The 16,831-nt window shown below is 46.2% G+C and overlaps 1 protein-coding gene across 2 annotated transcripts in view; it reads right to left on the bottom strand.

Annotated features, from left to right (window-relative positions):
• Window positions 1-16,831, bottom strand: part of AJAP1 (adherens junctions associated protein 1) — a 203,852-nt gene that overhangs the window by 19,435 nt on the left and 167,586 nt on the right. For both annotated transcript variants that reach the window (XM_038746903.1, XM_038746904.1), the window contains exon 3: window positions 1,479-1,566. In XM_038746903.1, coding sequence (XP_038602831.1) covers window positions 1,479-1,566 — 88 coding nt within the window. The remainder of the gene's footprint in view (window positions 1-1,478; window positions 1,567-16,831) is intronic.

Here is a 16,831-nt window from a genome sequence, read left to right as displayed (position 1 = left end):
CAAGGACTCAATAAATACCCTCAACTGATGAAATGATTGATTCTTGGGTCTTGTTCTTTGCCTCTCTGCAGCCTGAGAAAGCTGGGCAGCAATCCTTCTGGAGGGCAGATTGAGAAGTGATTTACCAGGATTCTTGAATTCTGGGTTTAAAAGACAACACTAGAGGCCAAGGTCATGACCTCCCAAGTCCTGAGTTCACAGGGTACTGAGAGTCAGGGACCTCCTGGGCTCTAATCCCAGGTTGGCTACTGGTCTCCTGGGTGAACTTGGGCAGGCTAATTTATCTCTTTGGGCTTCTGCTATCTCTAACGCTATGAGCCCCTTGAAGAACGGGGACTGTGTCCAATCTGACTATCTTGTATTCATTCATTCATTCAATTGTATTTATTGAGCGCATCCTAGCCCTTAGCACAGGGCTTAGTACTTAGTAAAGGCTTAGTAAAAAACATAACTGATTAGGCCCTTTTCCTCAAGTTCCCCACAGAACCCTGTGACCTGAGTCTTCATTCAGGCATAGAAAACCCCCAACAGGGGAACCCCAATTTCCACCAGCTGTGCTGAAACCGCTCTAAGGCACATATGCAGTGTTTTGGGATATCTGTTCTGCGGTTGGAAACTTCCCAGGACATTTGATGGGGCCTTTCCACAGCCCACCAGGTGAAATCCTGCCTTTGTCCCAGGCTTCGGGCTCAGATCGGCAGCCTTGCAAGCTGTGTGAGGCTGTCAGCTGGTTTTGCTTTGGAGCGGTTGTGTGGAAGTAACAAAGGGGTCAATTGGATATATTACACGAGCAGCAAGTTCAGCTCTGAAGGTAACAGGAGGCACGATTGTTGGAGGAAAAGCAACTGGGAGGGGAAAGATCTTTGAACTGTTTCTGTCAGAGGCAGGGTGAGCTGAGAGGGGCCAGGCTCCTTGCGCCACCCAGCGGATTTGACCTTGGAATTGGCCAATTTCCCTGAGAAAATAGGTGAAGGCAGGGAAGCAACCAGGAAGGCATTCCTTATTTCCCTCCATGCAGAAGGAAAACGGAGAGCATATTAGTCTAGAGACGGCATGAAGGAACATTCTTAAGAGCACATGGGTGGGAAAAGGAACTTCCTGTCTGCCTGCCTCCAAGTTAGGGAGCATTTCCACAGCTGAGGATGCTGGAGGGCAGGACAGGGAGAAGGGGGTTTGGTTTGGGCAGAGAAATATGGGCATAGGAATTGTATGGCAGTAGCAGAGTCACTTCCATCAGGAGAGGGGGAGACCAGGGCACAGAATAATATGCTAGTGGCTTCAAGGGGGCATCTGAAGTAGAAATGGTATTTGGATGAGAAATGTGCCTCCAGCTATTCACTCATCCATCCATTTTTTTTTTTAATTAGTTGGTGAGGTTGTGTCACAACATAAACAAGCATGCACGCACACACACACACACAAAAAAAATGCACACACACCCCTCCCACAAGCTAGAGACATTTCCCCAGGGTCCTTACCAATTTTTTAAGACAAGAGTTGTAATCAGAGCAGCTATGACCATTATGAGGGAGACTGTGATGGTTATTATCTGATGAACAGCCAGACCTGTAAAGAAAGAAAGGAAGGAGAGAGGGGGAATTGGGGATGAGGGGAGATGGAAAATGAAAGAGGCATGATATTAATGAGCAACAGGAAAGAAAACAAAGCTGCATTAGTGTGGTGTGGTTCAAGTGCTCAGCTCCAGATGGGCCACTCTCCCTCTCTCCTTGGAGAGCAGAGTTGTCATCCAACGTTGAGACAGGGACAAGCCAAGCAAACCTTACGTCCAGTCCACCCCACCCCTGTTCCCTAGGGCTCAGAGGGAGATGATTTTCAGGTAATGTCTACATGCTCTGCTCTGCCCTCCAAGAGCTTTTGTGCAAGGTCTACACCTACCTCTTTCATTGAGCTGAGTCCCCAATCAGGTGGGGTATGCTGTCCTCCTTTTCCCCTTCCTGTATTTCTTTCTCCTGTTCATCCTACTTCCCTTTCTTCCAGTTCTTCCTCATTTTCCCACTCATTGCACTCAGAAGCTTCCAATGGTTTTCCAACCATCTCCACATCAAGCAGAAATTCCTAACTATTGGCTTTAAGCTCTCTCCCTCCTACCTTACCTTACATCACAGATCTTCCACTACAACCTAGCCCACATTTTGTTCCTCTAGCACCAACCTACTAACTGTACCTCAGTCTCTTCTCTCTCTCACCACCAACCCCTTGCCCACATTCTCTATTTTTCCTGGAACTTCCTCTCTCTTTATATGTGATAGATCACTATTCTCTCCATCTTCATTACCTCTCTAAAATCTCAATTCCTACAAGAATAGCCTTCCCTGACTAATCTCGCATTTACATGCCGTATTCACCCTCCCTTATGTGCCACCTCTGCTCATGGATCTGCTTATTAAGCAATTTGATACTCAAACCACGCAAAGCCCCACAGGCCTTACTTATATATTCTTATACTCTTTCCTTCCCATATCTGCCTTATCAGCCATATCAGCCTTATGTATATATCTATAAAATATATTAAAATATATTTTAATATCTGTCTCCCACACTAGATTCTCAGTTCCCTAAGGCCAGGTATCATCTCTACCAATTCCATTTCATTGTACTTTCCCAAATGCTCAGTACAGTGCTCGCACACAGGAAACACTCAGTAAATACCACTGATTGATTGATTGATTTTCTCCTTTTTTTCTCTTTTCTTCTTCCTCTTTGTTCTCTCCTTCCTCCATTTCTTCTCATTCCTGCCCAGAGTCTAGTCCTATTCTGTCCTACGCTGCTGTGGAACCTGAGGTAAATCGCTTAGTCTCCCTGGGCCCCAGTTTCCTCAACTAAAAAATATGAACAATAATATCAACTTCTGCCAACGCCCCCCCGCCGCCCCACCCCACCACCTAGGGATGATGTGAGGGTAAAGTGAGAAAAATGACATGAAAATGCTTTGGACAAGATGGTTAACTTCTCATGTCTCAGACTCCTCATCTGTGGTGTGATACCTATTCTCCCTGTTTCTTAGACTGTGAACTCTATGCAGAACAGGGACTGGCTCTGTCCTGGTTATCTTGTATCTACCACAGTGCATAATGTAATAATAATAATAATAATAATAACAATTGCATTTGTTAAGCAATAAGTATGTCCCAGGCACTGTACTAAGGGAAGGGGTAGATGGAAGCAAATTGGGTTGGACATAGTCTAGCCCACATTGGGCTAGCAGTTTCAATCCCCATTTTTTACAGATGAGGAAATTGAGGTGCAGAGAATAATAATAATAATAATAATAATGGCATTTATTAAGTGCTTACTATATGCAAAGCACTGTTTTAAGCACTGGGGAGGTTACAAGGTGATCAGGTTGTCCCACGGGGGGCTCACAGTCTTCATCCCCATTTTACAGATGAGGTACAGGCGGCATAGAGAAGTGAAGTGACTTGCCCAAAGTCACACAGCTGACAATTGGTGGGGCTGGGATTTGAACCCATGACCACTGACTCCCCAGTGGTCACAGCTCTTTCCATTGAGCCACGCTGCTTCTCTAAGTAAAGTGACTTGCCCAAGGTCACACTACAGACAAGTGGAGGAATCGGGATTAGAACCCACGACCTTCTGACTGCCAGGCCCATGTTCAGTCTCCTAAGCCATGCTGCTTCTTTAATGGTATGTGGCACACAGTAAGCACTCAACAAGTATCACAGTCATTTCATTTATTACAGAGATACTTGATGTTGTTTTATGTTGGCCTGTTAGTGTCCGGGGACGATGGAGCTGTTTTGCTCCTTTCCTCTGCTGTGGTAGCTGTGTCTCAATTTGGGGCTGAGAACAACCCACCTGCAACAGCCCTAGGGGGCTTGTTAGAATTCACATCTGACTGTTATTTCTTCTGCACTGATTGCCATTCCCTTACCCTTGAAATCCCTGAGCTCCCCAGACTGCAATTAACCACCCCTTCACCCTAAGTGTTCTTTCTGACTTTCATTTCAAAAGCCTAAGCCCTAAGGCAGCAGCTTGCCCTACTGGAAGGAGCTGGGGCTGGGAGTCAGAACCCCTGGGTTCTAACTCCAGCTGCAGAGCTGGCCTGCTTGGTGACCTTGAGCAAGTTGCAACCTCTCTGGGACACCAGTTTTCTCTTCTGTAAAATGGGGATGAGATAACCACTCTCCCTTCCTTATGGGCTCTGAGCCTTGCGTGGGAGAGGGACTGTCTGATCTGATGATCTCACATCAGTGCTTGATACAGCCATTATTACATTCAGGCACCCAACGAGAGGCAAACATTGAGGACCACGGAGAATAAGTTGTCCCAGGGACTTCGTGCTCTATACCGATTGGGTGAATTTGGTACCCAGAAAAGTTTTTTCAAAGATGAACAATAAGAACTGGTTGTTATCAAAAACAGTACACCCAGGCCATTAATTAATTCACTCATTCAATTATATTCATTGAGCACTTACTATGTGCAGGGCACTATACTAAGCGCGTGGGAAAGTACAATACAGTAATAGAGACGATCCCTGCCCATAATGAGATCACAGTCTAGAGCTGGGGAGACAGACAACAGTACCAGAAAACAGACATCGATATAAATACATAAAATTATAGATATATACATAAGTGCTGTGGGGCGGGGAGAGGGGGGAAGAGCAAAGTAAGCAAATCATGGTGATATAGAAGGGAGGGGGAGATGAGGAAATAATAAGATGCTCCTTCTCCTCTACTCCCTGCTGTATTTCCAAATCTACCAGCTCATTGAGGTTTTTACCCAGAGAAAGCCAGTATTCATTTTCCCCTTCCCCTTCCCCAAGGTTGGACCCAATACTGACTCCACTGCTCATAATAACAATAATAATGGCATTTGTTAACCACTTACTATGTGCAAAGCACTGTTGTAAGCACTGGGAAGGATACAAGGTGTTTAGGTTGTCCCAAGTAGAGATCACAGTCTTAATCCCCATTTTACAGATGAGGGAACTGAGGCCCAGAGAAGTGAAGTGACTTGGCCGAAGTCTCACAGCTGACAATCAATCAATCAATCGTATTTATTGAGCGCTTACTGTGTGCAGAGCACTGTACTAAGCGCTTGGGAAGTACACGTTGGCAACACATAGAGACGGTCCCTACCCAACAGTGGGCTCACAGTCTAGGAATGCAAATAATGCACATCCTTAACAAAACAAACAGAATAGTACATATGTACAACTAAAATAAATAGAGTAATAAATCTGTACAGACATATATCCAGGTGCTGCGGGGAGGGGAAGGAGGGAGAGGAGGAGAGGAAAAAGGGGGCTGACAAGCGACGGAGCTGGGACTTGAACCCATGACCTCTGAATTCCAAGCCTGTGCTCTTTCTACTGAGCCACGCTGCTTCTCATCCACCCAATGTCTCCTGGAGACATTTGACTGTGGAGAAACTGAGCTAAACTCTTGAGTATATTGAGAGCCCAGGCCAAGGAATGCCAGAGAAGGAAACCACTCTCTTGCATTGGAGTAATAATATGGCCTAATAGAAAAAACACAGGCCTGAGAGTCAGGGGACTTGGGTTTTAATCTCAACTCTGCCAACTGCCTGCTGTGTGTGCTTGGGCAAGTCACTTAATTTCTCCTTGCCTCAGTTTCCTCATCTGTAAAATGGGGATGAGATACCTGTTCTCCTTCTTACACTGTGAGATTTCTGTGGGACAGAGACTGTGTTCAACCTGATTAGTATCTACCCCAGCATTTTGAAAGTGCTTGACAACTTGTAAGTACTTATTAATAATAATAATGATGATGGTACTTGTTAAATGCTTACTATGTGCCAAGCACTTTTCTAAGCACTGGGGTAGATACAAGGTAATCAGGTTGTCCCACGAGGGGCTCATAGTTTCAATCCCCATTTTACAGATTGGGTAACTGAGGCCCAGAGAAGTTAACTGACTTACCCAAAGCCCCACAGCTGACAAATGGCAGAGCTGGAATTAGAACTCATGACCTCTGACTCCCAAGCCCGTGCTATTTCCATGAAACCGTGCTGTTTCAATTATGATTTTACTTTGCCAAGAAGACTGGTAACCCCTCCCTGGCCTGCTAAATTCAAGCCCAAAGTTTAGCCATTCCTGCCAGCCAGTTCTTCCACCAATTCCTCTCCCTGGATGTTCAGCTTCGAGTGTGGATCTTTCTTCCCATTGCATTTCTGTGGCCTCCATCCAGAAGCCCAGACCATTTCAACAGCGGACCAATGGTAGCCACTGGCAGCTCTCTTGAATCCCGGCCATAAGGACAATACAAATGATTGATCGATGAGACTTCAGGTGCTTAATAATAATGATAATAATAATAACATACTATTTGTTAAGCACTTACTATGTGCCAAACAATGTTCTAAGAACTGGGGTATAATACAAGTTTATCAGGTTGTCCCACATAGGGCTCACAGTCTTAATCCCCATTTTCCAGATGAGGTAACTGAGGCACAGAGAATTGAAGTGACTTAGCCAAAGTCACACAGCTGACAAGTGGCAGAGCCTGGGATTAGAACCCACAACCTCTGACTCCTAAGCCTGAGCTCTTTCCACTAAGCCACGCTGCTTAATGATGGACACTCAGCATTTTGCAGGTCTCTGTACATGTCCACCTGAACCTAGAACATTTCTCTGAAGGGAGACCCCAGACATATTCTCCCAACTTGCTCCAGGGTCTTTCCATCTCCCTCCAGGGTCTCCATGAACACAGCACCAGTTCCAACACGTGGAAGTTGGTGACAGAGCCAAGGAGGAGGGAGGCTGGGTACCCAAAATGAAACTGTGCACGTCTGGGTAAGAAGAGCCATATCTTTGGTGCCAGAGAAGGAAACCATTCTCGTGCATTGGAGTAATAATATGGCCTAATGGAAAGAGCACAGGCCTGAGAGTATGCCCCCCTGCCTTCTCTTTCTAGTCCTGCCCTCCCCCACCTTCTCTGTTGGGTCGCTTATCTGTAGTGGCAGAAGGATTCATTCAACTGAAAATTGGCTAAATGACCTCTCCAAACAGACTACTGAAATTGGTCTCATGGGACCAGTGGGCTTCCAGGAATCAGGAGAAGCCTTCACCATGACTCGCGGGAGCAAATCCAGAGACCAGAGTCAGAAGGGAGTCCATCAGCCAACAGCCACAATCCACTCTCTTCTTTCTTCCTCTTGGAAAAGTGTGGGTTTCCCTGCAGCCCCCCAGACCAATACCCTATCACCCTCCGGGTGTCCCACACCACCTTCATGGACCCATTCACCTGACCGTTGGGTGGCTCAGCGGAAAAAGCACGGGCTTTGGAGTCAGAGATCATGGGTTCAAATTCCGACTCCGCCAACTGTCAGCTATGTGACTTTGGGCAAGTCACTTAACTTCTCTGGGCCTCAGTTACCTCATCTGTAAAATGGGGATTAAAACTGTAAGCCCTCCGTGGGACAACCTGATCACCTTATAACCTCCCCAGTGCTTAGAACAGTGCCTTGCTACATAGTAAGTGCTTAACAAATACCATTATTATTATCCTTACAGGGGTCCGGTCCCCACCCTAGGATTCTGCTCAATGCTGCTCACCAGGCCTCCCCTCCTATCTGCTGCCTACCAACCCACATTAAATCCAGAGAGCCTCTCAGGCATGAAAACTCTCTGACGGGAGGATGAGGGAGGCACACCTGGTCTTCCTTCACGCCAGCCAGCTGAGTCACAGCTATGTTGGCCAAGAGCCAGACACTCACACTTGATAAGTGGAACTCGCTGCTCTTCTTGAATCGGCCCTTGTGTCTGGGGGGTTTGTGGGGCGGGGGAGTGTGGGAAACCATCTTTGTGTCTCTTATTTTAAGTGAGCGGTTTTAGAATCAAAATGACCGAGTGTATGGACTTTTCTCAGGGTGGAGAGCGGGGACTTGAGCACACAGTTTTGTGTGGAATTTCTCAGACTGAAATGGTTGTGCTCATTTCAGTCCAAAGACACGATCTGGCTGAAAAAAGTTAGGTCACAATGGAATATTATCTGAGAAGGGAGAATTTTAAATAAATAACAAAGGGTTGGCAGGATCAGAAGATAGGCTTCCTCTTTCCTTGTGCGCTATTGCTCTGCTGGAGAAGGAAGCTGTGGAGAGCTCTCAGCAAGAGCTCGCGGGATAAACAACAGGCTCAGAAAGAACCATAGCTAATAAATAAATGTCATTTGCTACACTGGATTGATGCTCTCGAGCCAAAACGTCAGGTGCCTTCAGAATCAAATAGGCAGGCCACTTGTTGCCTGAAGGAATATCTTGATTTCATTCAATTCTACACTTCCTGCTGTTTCCCTCTGAAACGATGGGTTTCCACTCTCTTCTGGAGCGGGGCATTATGAGAGGAGACTTGGCCACCTTAGTATCTGGTTCCTACCAGGATGGCCATTGGTGAAACTTGCCTTTTTCTGTTTCGAGGGTCACTCAGGTAATAATAATAATAATAGTAGTTATGGTATTTGTTAAGTGCTTACTATGTGCCGGGCACTGTACTAAGCACCAGGGTGGATACAAGCAAATCGGGTTGGGCACAGTCCCTGTCCCTCGTGGGACTCACAGTCTCAATCCCCATTTTACAGATGAGGTAACTGAGGCCCAGAGAAGTGACTTGCCAAAGGTCACACAGCAGACAAGTGGTGGAGCTGCAATTCGAACCCATGACCTACAGACCTCCAGCCCTGTGCTCTATCCAGTACACCTCACTGCTTGTAGATGCGAGATGAATAGATATGTCGATGAGACACGACAAGTCCTAGGGGAAGTAAATTGCCATACACAGAAATGGTATATGGGCAGGTGTGAGTGCTGATCCAGATGTGTTGCAGTGGGAGTTGAGATGATATGACAAGGGAGAAGAAAAAGGGGACTGTACTAAGCACTTGAAAGGGAACAGTCGAGAAAGAGATTCAAACCCTATCCTCAAGGAGCTAATTTAAAGACCTTTTGTAGAAATCCATGTGACTTGAAGCATATTGCCAAGGGGATGTCCAACCCCCACCCTTGCTTCAGACTTCTTGTGTTCCCTTCACAGATTCCCCAAAGCAAAAGGCAATGTGTCTGAGCTGTGGAGTTGCCAAATCCAACGGCTCCTACTCTGTCCTAATCCTCCTCGACCTCTCAGCTGCCTTTGACATTGTGGACCACCCCCTTCTTCTCAACACGCTATCTGACCTTGGCTTCACAGACTCCGTCCTCTCCTGGTTCTCCTCTTACCTCTCCGGTCGTTCTTTCTCAGTCTCTTTTGCAGGCTCTTCCTCCCCCTCCCATTCTCTCACTGTGGGGGTTCCCCAAGGTTCAGTGCTTGGTCCCCTTCTGTTCTCGATATACACGCACTCCCTTGGTGACCTCATTTGCTCCCACGGCTTCAACTATCATCTCTACGCTGATGACACCCAGATCTACTGCCCCTGCTCTCTCCCCCTCTCTCCAGGCTCGCATCTCCTCCTGCCTTCAGGACATCTCCATTTGGATGCCTGCCCGCCACCTAAAGCTCAACATGTCGAAGACTGAACTCCTTGTCTTCCCTCCCAAACCCTGCCCTCTCCCTGACTTTCCCATCTCTGTGGACGGCACTACCATCCTTCCCGTCTCACAAGCCCGCAACCTTGGTGTCATCCTCGACTCCGCTCTCTCATTAACCCCTCACATCCAAGCCGTGACCAAAACCTGCCGGTCTCAGCTCACAACATTGCCAAGATCTGCCCTTTCCTCTCCATCCCTACCGCTACCCTGCTCATTCAAGCTCTCATCCTATCTCGTCTGGACTACTGTATCAGCCTTCTCTCTTATCTCCCATCCTCGTGTCTCTCTCCACTTCAATCCATACTTCATGCTGTTGCCCGGATTATCTTTGTCCAGAAATGCTCTGGGCATATCACTCCCCTCCTCAAAAATCTCCAGTGGCTACCAATGAATCTGCGCATCAGGCAGAAACTCCTCACCCTGGGCTTCAAGGCTCTCCATCACCTCGCCCCCTCCTACCTCACCTCCCTTCTCTCCTTCTACAGCCCAGTCCGCACCCTCCACTCCTCCACCGCTGATCTCCTCACCGTACCTCGCTCTCGCCTGTCCCGCCATCGACTCCCGGCCCACGTCATCCCCCGGGCCTGGAATGCCCTCCCTCTGCCCATCCGCCAAGCTAGCTCTCTTCCTCCCTTCAAGGCCCTGCTGAGAGCTCAACTCCTCCAGGAGGCCTTCCCAGACTGAGCCCCTTCCTTCCTCTCCCCCTCGTCCCCCTCTCCATCCCCCCATCTTACCTCCTTCCCTTCCCCACAGCACCTGTATATATGTTTGTACATATTTTTTACTCTATTTATTTATTTTATTTGTACATATCTATTCTATTTATTTTATTTTGTTAGTATGTTTGGTTTTGTTCTCTGTCTCCCCCTTTTAGACTGTGAGCCCACTGTTGGGTAGGGACTGTCTCTATATGTTGCCAATTTGTACTTCCCAAGCGCTTAGTACAGTGCTCTGCACATAGTAAGCGCTCAATAAATACGATTGATGATGATGATGATGATGATGGAGTTCAGTGGTAGGAGTTTAGGTGAAGGTAGGCTGGGAGATCAACACAAAACTACTGATCATAAAGGTGGGGAATGTTCAATCCCCACCAGGCAGGGAAAGGACCAATTCGGCCTTCCTAGTTTTCCCCCTGCCACTTGGAGAATGACTCAGCTGATGCTTTCCCACCTTCCAGAGAGGGTCCACTGAACATGTCCTAGTTTCCCGGGTAGTTGTCATGACTTTCCTTGGGATTCATCTCACACCTCAGAAGGGGAGCATTTTCTCCCACACAGACCACAGTTCCTGATAACCGACCTTCACTTTGACTTCATTTTTTCCTTCCAAAAAGAGTGGAAAATCACTCTTCCTGTCTCAGTTTTTGGGAAATGTCATTCGTCATGTTAAAGAACCACTGTTTATTTGTCATCTCACTTTCCCAGCTCTGTTTAGGGGGGATTTAGAAGGGCAGGAGTGTGCTTCTTGGAGAGCTAGCACTGAGAAATGAAAATCTTTAGATGGGAAGGGGATGGCTGAGAAAAGTTCAATGCATATGCTTAATCAGCACCGCTTTGATGGGTGAAAGTCAGATTGTATTTATTTGAAAATTGGTCAGGAGGAGGATCAAAATGAGTGTGTAGTGCTCCTTCCCTCTTAAAGACTCTCCTCCTTCCTGGAAATCCCTCCCCTGCATTAGAAAACATCAAGGCCACAGGTCTCCCCATCTTTAATGTCACCTGAGAGCCCAGCTCTCTCAGGATGTCTTCCCTGATCTGGTTCTATCTTTCCTCATTATAATAATGATAATAATAATAACGGTACTTGTTAAGTTCTTACTAGGTGCCAAGCACTGTTTTAAGTGCCGGAGTAGATGCAAGCTAGTCAGGTTGGACACAGTCCCTGTCCCACATGGGACTCACATTCTTAATCTTAATTCTTAATAGAGAGGCAGCATTGCTCAGTGGAAGGAGCACGGGCTTTAGAGTCAGAGGTCATGGGTTCAAATCCTGGCTCTGCCAATTGTCAGCTGTGTGACTTTGGGCAAGTCACTTAACTTCTCTGTGCCTCAGTTACCTCATCTGTAAAATGGAGATTAAGACTGTGAGCCCCCTGTGGGACAACCTGATCACCTTGTAACCTCCCCAGCACTTAGAACAGTGCTTTGCACATAGTAAGTGCTTAATGAATGCCATTATTATTATTATTCAACTGCATTTTGTAGATGACGTAACTGAGGTCCAGAGAAGTTAAGTGATTTGCCCAAAGAACCCAAGTCCTTCCAACTCCCAGGCCCAAACTCTACCCACTATGCCATGGTGCTTCTGTAGGTAAACACACCCTAAGACTTGGGCATATTATTCTTGGAACAATTTACCTTTATTCTTGTATCTATTGATCCTTCTATATTCTTACTATTTGCAGCCCTAGCATTTCATTCAATTGTATTTATTGAGTGCTTACTGTGTGCAGATCACTGTACTAAGCGCTTGGGAACTACAAGTTGGCAACATATAGAGATGGTCCCTACCCAACAGCGGGCTCGCAGTCTAGAATAGGAAGACAGACAACAAAACAAAACATATTAACAAAATAAAATAAATAGAATAGTAAATATGTACAAGTAAAATAAATAGAGTAATAAGTATGTACATATATAAGTATATATACATGTATAAGTATATATACAGGTGCTGTGGGGAGGGGAAGGAGGTAAGGCGGGGGGATGGGGAGGGGGAGGAAGGGGAGAGGAAAGAGGGGGCTCAGTATGGGAAGGCCTCCTGGAGGAGGTGAGCTCTCAGTAGGGCTTTGAAGGGAAGTAGGGCTTTGAAGGGAATGGCTGTTGTTTTTGTCTTCATCATTAGATTGCTAGCCCCTTGAGGATAGGGTCTGTATCTCTTCTCAACTGTTCTCTTTCAAGTGCTTAGTACAGTGCTCCTTTTCTTCTCCCCAGGTCCCATCCCCTCAAATACCACCTCCACACCCCTGGATCAGCATGTACAACCACCCATATACCATTTCTGTGTCTATCGATGTATTTACCCTAGGACTTGTCATCTCTCATCTACATATCCATTTTTTGTTTCCCTTCTATATGTACATTAGTTTGTTTCTCTCTCACCTGCTAGATCATTATTATTATTAGCTCTCAGGGCAAGGACTCTGTCTTCTTACTCTATTGAGCTCTCCGAAGTGCTCTGCTCACAGTACAGTGCTCTATATGAAATGCTCAATAGTAATAATAATGATGGTATTTGTTAAGTGCTTACTATGTGCAAAGCACTGTTCTAAGTGCTGGGGAGGTTACAAGGTGATCAGGTTGTCCCATGGGGGGCTCACAGTCTTCATCCCCATTTTACAGATGAGGTAACTGAGACACAGAGAAGTTAAGTGACTTGCCCAAGGTCACACTGTTGACAAGTTTGGAGCCGGGATTTGAACTCATAATAATAATAATAATAATGGCATTTGTTAAGCGCTTACTATGTGCAACACACTGTTCTAAGCGCTGGGGGGGGGATACAACGTGATCAGGCTGTCCCACATGGGGCTCACAGTCAATCCCCATTTTACAGATGAGTTAACTGAAGCTCAGAGAAGTTAAGTGACTTGCCCAAGGTCACACAGCAGACATGTGATGGAGTCGGAATTCGAACCCATGACCTCTGACTCCAAAGCCCGTGCTCTTTCCACTGAGCCACGCTGCTTCTCATGACCTCTGACTCCAAAGTCCGTGCTCTATCCACTGAGCCATGCTGCTTCTTGATTAGTAGGCAAATGGTAAAGTGCTCTGCACGTAGTAGGTGCCCTGAAGTGTGCAATGGACATAATAAGTGCTCAGTAAATACTATTGATTGACTGATTAATTGATTCCTTTTCAAATCATAGCATGAGTTAACTTGGTTTTTCATCAGTTCTCCCATTGTCTACACCTGCTTTTCCTCACAGTATCATTGAACAGATTCATTCATTCATTCATTCAGTTGTATTTATTGAGCACTTACTGTGTGCAGAGCACTGTACTAAGCGCTGACACTGGCTTACGAATAGCAGAGGTAAAGGCTGTCTAGCCTAAGCTCTCTTCTTCCCAGAGGCTCAACCTGAACTCTCAAAGAGCCATGAAGCTCTCTTCCTCCCAGAGGCTCAACCTGAACTCTCAAAAAGCCACGAACTCCCATCTCCAGATAGTTATGGTGCTTATTAAGTGCTACTATTTTTAATGGCATTTGTTATGTGCTTGCTGTGTGCCAGGCACTGTACTAAGCAAGGTGTAGATACTGGTTAATCAGGCTGTCCCACCTGGGGCTCACCATCTTAATCCCCATTTTACAGGTGACAGAACTGAGGTACAGAAAAGCAAAGTGATTTGTCCAAGGTCTCACAGCAGACAAGTGGCAGAGCCGGTACTAGAACTCAGGTCCTTCTCACTCCCAGGCCCATGCTTTATCCAAAAGGACAGTGCACTAAATGCACTTAATAGGTGCTAAGTGGATAGAACGGGGACAGTCAGAACAGACAGAGCTTGGGTTCCCAAACAGGGCCCATAGTGAAAGATGAAGGGAGAACAGGTGTCTAAACTCTTTTAGACTTTTAGACTGTGAGCCCACTGTTGGGTAGGGACTGTCTCTATATGTTGCCAATTTGTACTTCCCAAGCGCTTAGTACAGTGCTCTGCACATAGTAAGCGCTCAATAAATACGATTGATGATGATAAACTCCATTTTTACAGATGAGCAAACAGGTCTGGAAAGTCCTTACGAAAATGGCCAGTGGATTCATTCATTCATTCAATCGTATTTATTGAGCACTTACTGTGTGCAGAGCACTGTACTAAGCACTTGGGAAGTACAAGTTGACAACATATAGAGACAGTCCCTACCCAACAACGGGCTCACAGTCTAGAATACCAAATGATTATGGTACATTCATGATAGCAGCGGGTAAGCAACTTGCAGGCCAGAGGCGGAGGAGAGACTAACACCTAGGTCTCCTGATTCTCAGTGCCATGCTGTTTCCGTTAGAGTATACTTACTGCCTCCTTATTTTGCTTTTCTTCCCTAGCCTTGGAGAAAAACCTAATAATCAGAGTGGTAATATTAACTGAGCCCCCACTGGGCCCAGTGAACTGTACTAGGAACTAGGGAAAACCCAACAGAATTGAGGAGTGGCATGGCTTAGTAGAAAGAACTTGGGCCAAGGACTCAGAAGACCTGGGTTCTAATGCTAACTTGGCCACTTTGCTTGTGTGGGGGAAAATCACATATCTTCCCTGGGCCTCAATTCGCTCATCTTTAAAATGAAGATTCAATACCTGGTCTCTCTCCTATTTAGTTTGTGAGCCCCGTGGGGGACAGGGGCTGGGTCTGACTTGATCATCTTGTATCTTTCCCAGCTCTCAGTGCGAAGCTTGACAAACAGGGGAAGCAGCATGTTCTGATGGTTAGAGCACAGGCCTGGGATTCCGAAGGACCTGGATTCTAATCTCTGACCAATCTATACTCAGGGCCGGCCGTGGGGGGAGAAGCATCCCTGAGATCAGTGACAGACCTCATTCAGGTGTGCTGCAGACCAAGCCCTCTGCTTTCAATTTGAAAACCTCATCCCGGCCCCAGAAATGGCAGTTGGGTCAGTGCCGGGTTCCAGAGAGCTTTAGTCTGACAGGAGAACATATTCCTGTTTAGTTAATGGTTCTTTATGTTCCTGGTGATTACCACAGTGCTCGTTTGTGTCTGAGGCTCTGTCGTCACTGTAAATAATGAAAAATTATACAGGGGATAATGGTTGGGACAGACAGATTACTAGGTTAAACATCAATCAACAGGGCTTTTATGTGATGATTTGCCGACCCCGAAGATTGATGTACAAACTGGTAATCCATTCAGCCCCTGACAAAGTTGAATTAAACTAAACCAAAGCCCAACCAAACAAAACACCCTGTCTGTTATACAAATGAGCATGATGTCTCCATCTGTCTGGGACCAGCTCTAAACAAGTAAGAACCAGTTATAGGATAATTGGAGAGGATCATGGGAAATCCAAAATCAGCATCCTTTCTGCCTTGTTAGCTTCCTGAGGGCATTACTTCTCGGGAGTGTTGATCATTCAATCAATCTAAAGTATTTGTTGAGTGCCTACTACATGCAGAACATGGTAATATTCATAATAATGTCATTTTTGAGCACATATTATGTGCCAAACACTGTATAAGTACTAGAGCAGATACTATATAAGCAGGTTAGCTACAGTTCCTATTTCACAAGGAGAGAGAACAAGCATTTCATCCCCAATTTACAGATGAGAAAAGTGAGACACAGAAAAGTTGAGTGACTTGCCCAAGATCACACAGCAGGGAAGTGATGGAGATGGATTTAAAACCCAGGTCTTTTGACACCAGGCCCCTGTTCTTTCCACTGGACCATGCTGCTTCACCTATTATATGCAGAGCACTGCATTAAATCCCTTCTCTGGGTAGAGTATTTACACTGAACTCCTTGTGTATTCAGAGCACTCGACCAAATGCTTACTGCATGTCAGAGAAGCAGTGTGGCTTAGTGGAAAGAGCCCAGGTTTGGGAGTCAGAGGTCGTGGGTTCTAATCCTGGCTCAGCCGCTTGTCTGCTGTGTGACCTCGGGCAAGTCACTTAACTTCCCTGGGCCTCAGTCACCTCATCTGTAAAATGGGGATGAGGACTGTGAACCCCACGTGGAACAACCTGTTGACCCTGTATCTACTCCAGCACTTAGAACAGTGCTTGGCACGTAGTAAGTGCTTAACAAATACCAACATTATTATTATATGGAGCATTGTACTGAGCATTTACTGTGTTCAGGGTACTGTTCTGAGCCTTGGAAGATTATACCTGAAGTAAGGCACATGTTCCTTACTCTTAGGGCAACCACTGACAAGCCAAGTCCTGGCCAAGACGTGATTGGGAGATATTTGTGATGTTTGCAGCATCTGAACTGCAAAGCTCAGCCAAGGAGCACTCGTTGCCAAGAATGGAAGGAAGGAAGGCCTCAGTTCTGGATCAGTGCCAGACTGGGGCCAGGCCAGCAGAAAACTGGACTGCGGTATCAAACTGGACCACTGGCCACCTGACGAGCTCATGGAAGGTCAATGTGGGGTAAGTACTTGTCCATCCTACAGGCAATGCTTGTGTTGGCACTCATGAGCCAGGTCTGCAGACTGAGCTGTGTGAATTTTTGAAGCGGATTTTTCTCCAGAAGAATTCCCCTTGTAGTCTTATCTCCATGAGTCAAACGTAACTGTGGGCACTAAATGAATCCTACTGGGGAAATCAATGTTCAGACAAGGACAATAC

This window comes from Tachyglossus aculeatus, chromosome 5 (genome assembly GCF_015852505.1).
Source record: "Tachyglossus aculeatus isolate mTacAcu1 chromosome 5, mTacAcu1.pri, whole genome shotgun sequence".
Taxonomy (NCBI): Eukaryota; Metazoa; Chordata; class Mammalia; order Monotremata; family Tachyglossidae; genus Tachyglossus; species Tachyglossus aculeatus.
Note: the sequence above shows the minus strand (reverse complement) of the source record. Positions and strands in the feature narration are given on the sequence as shown.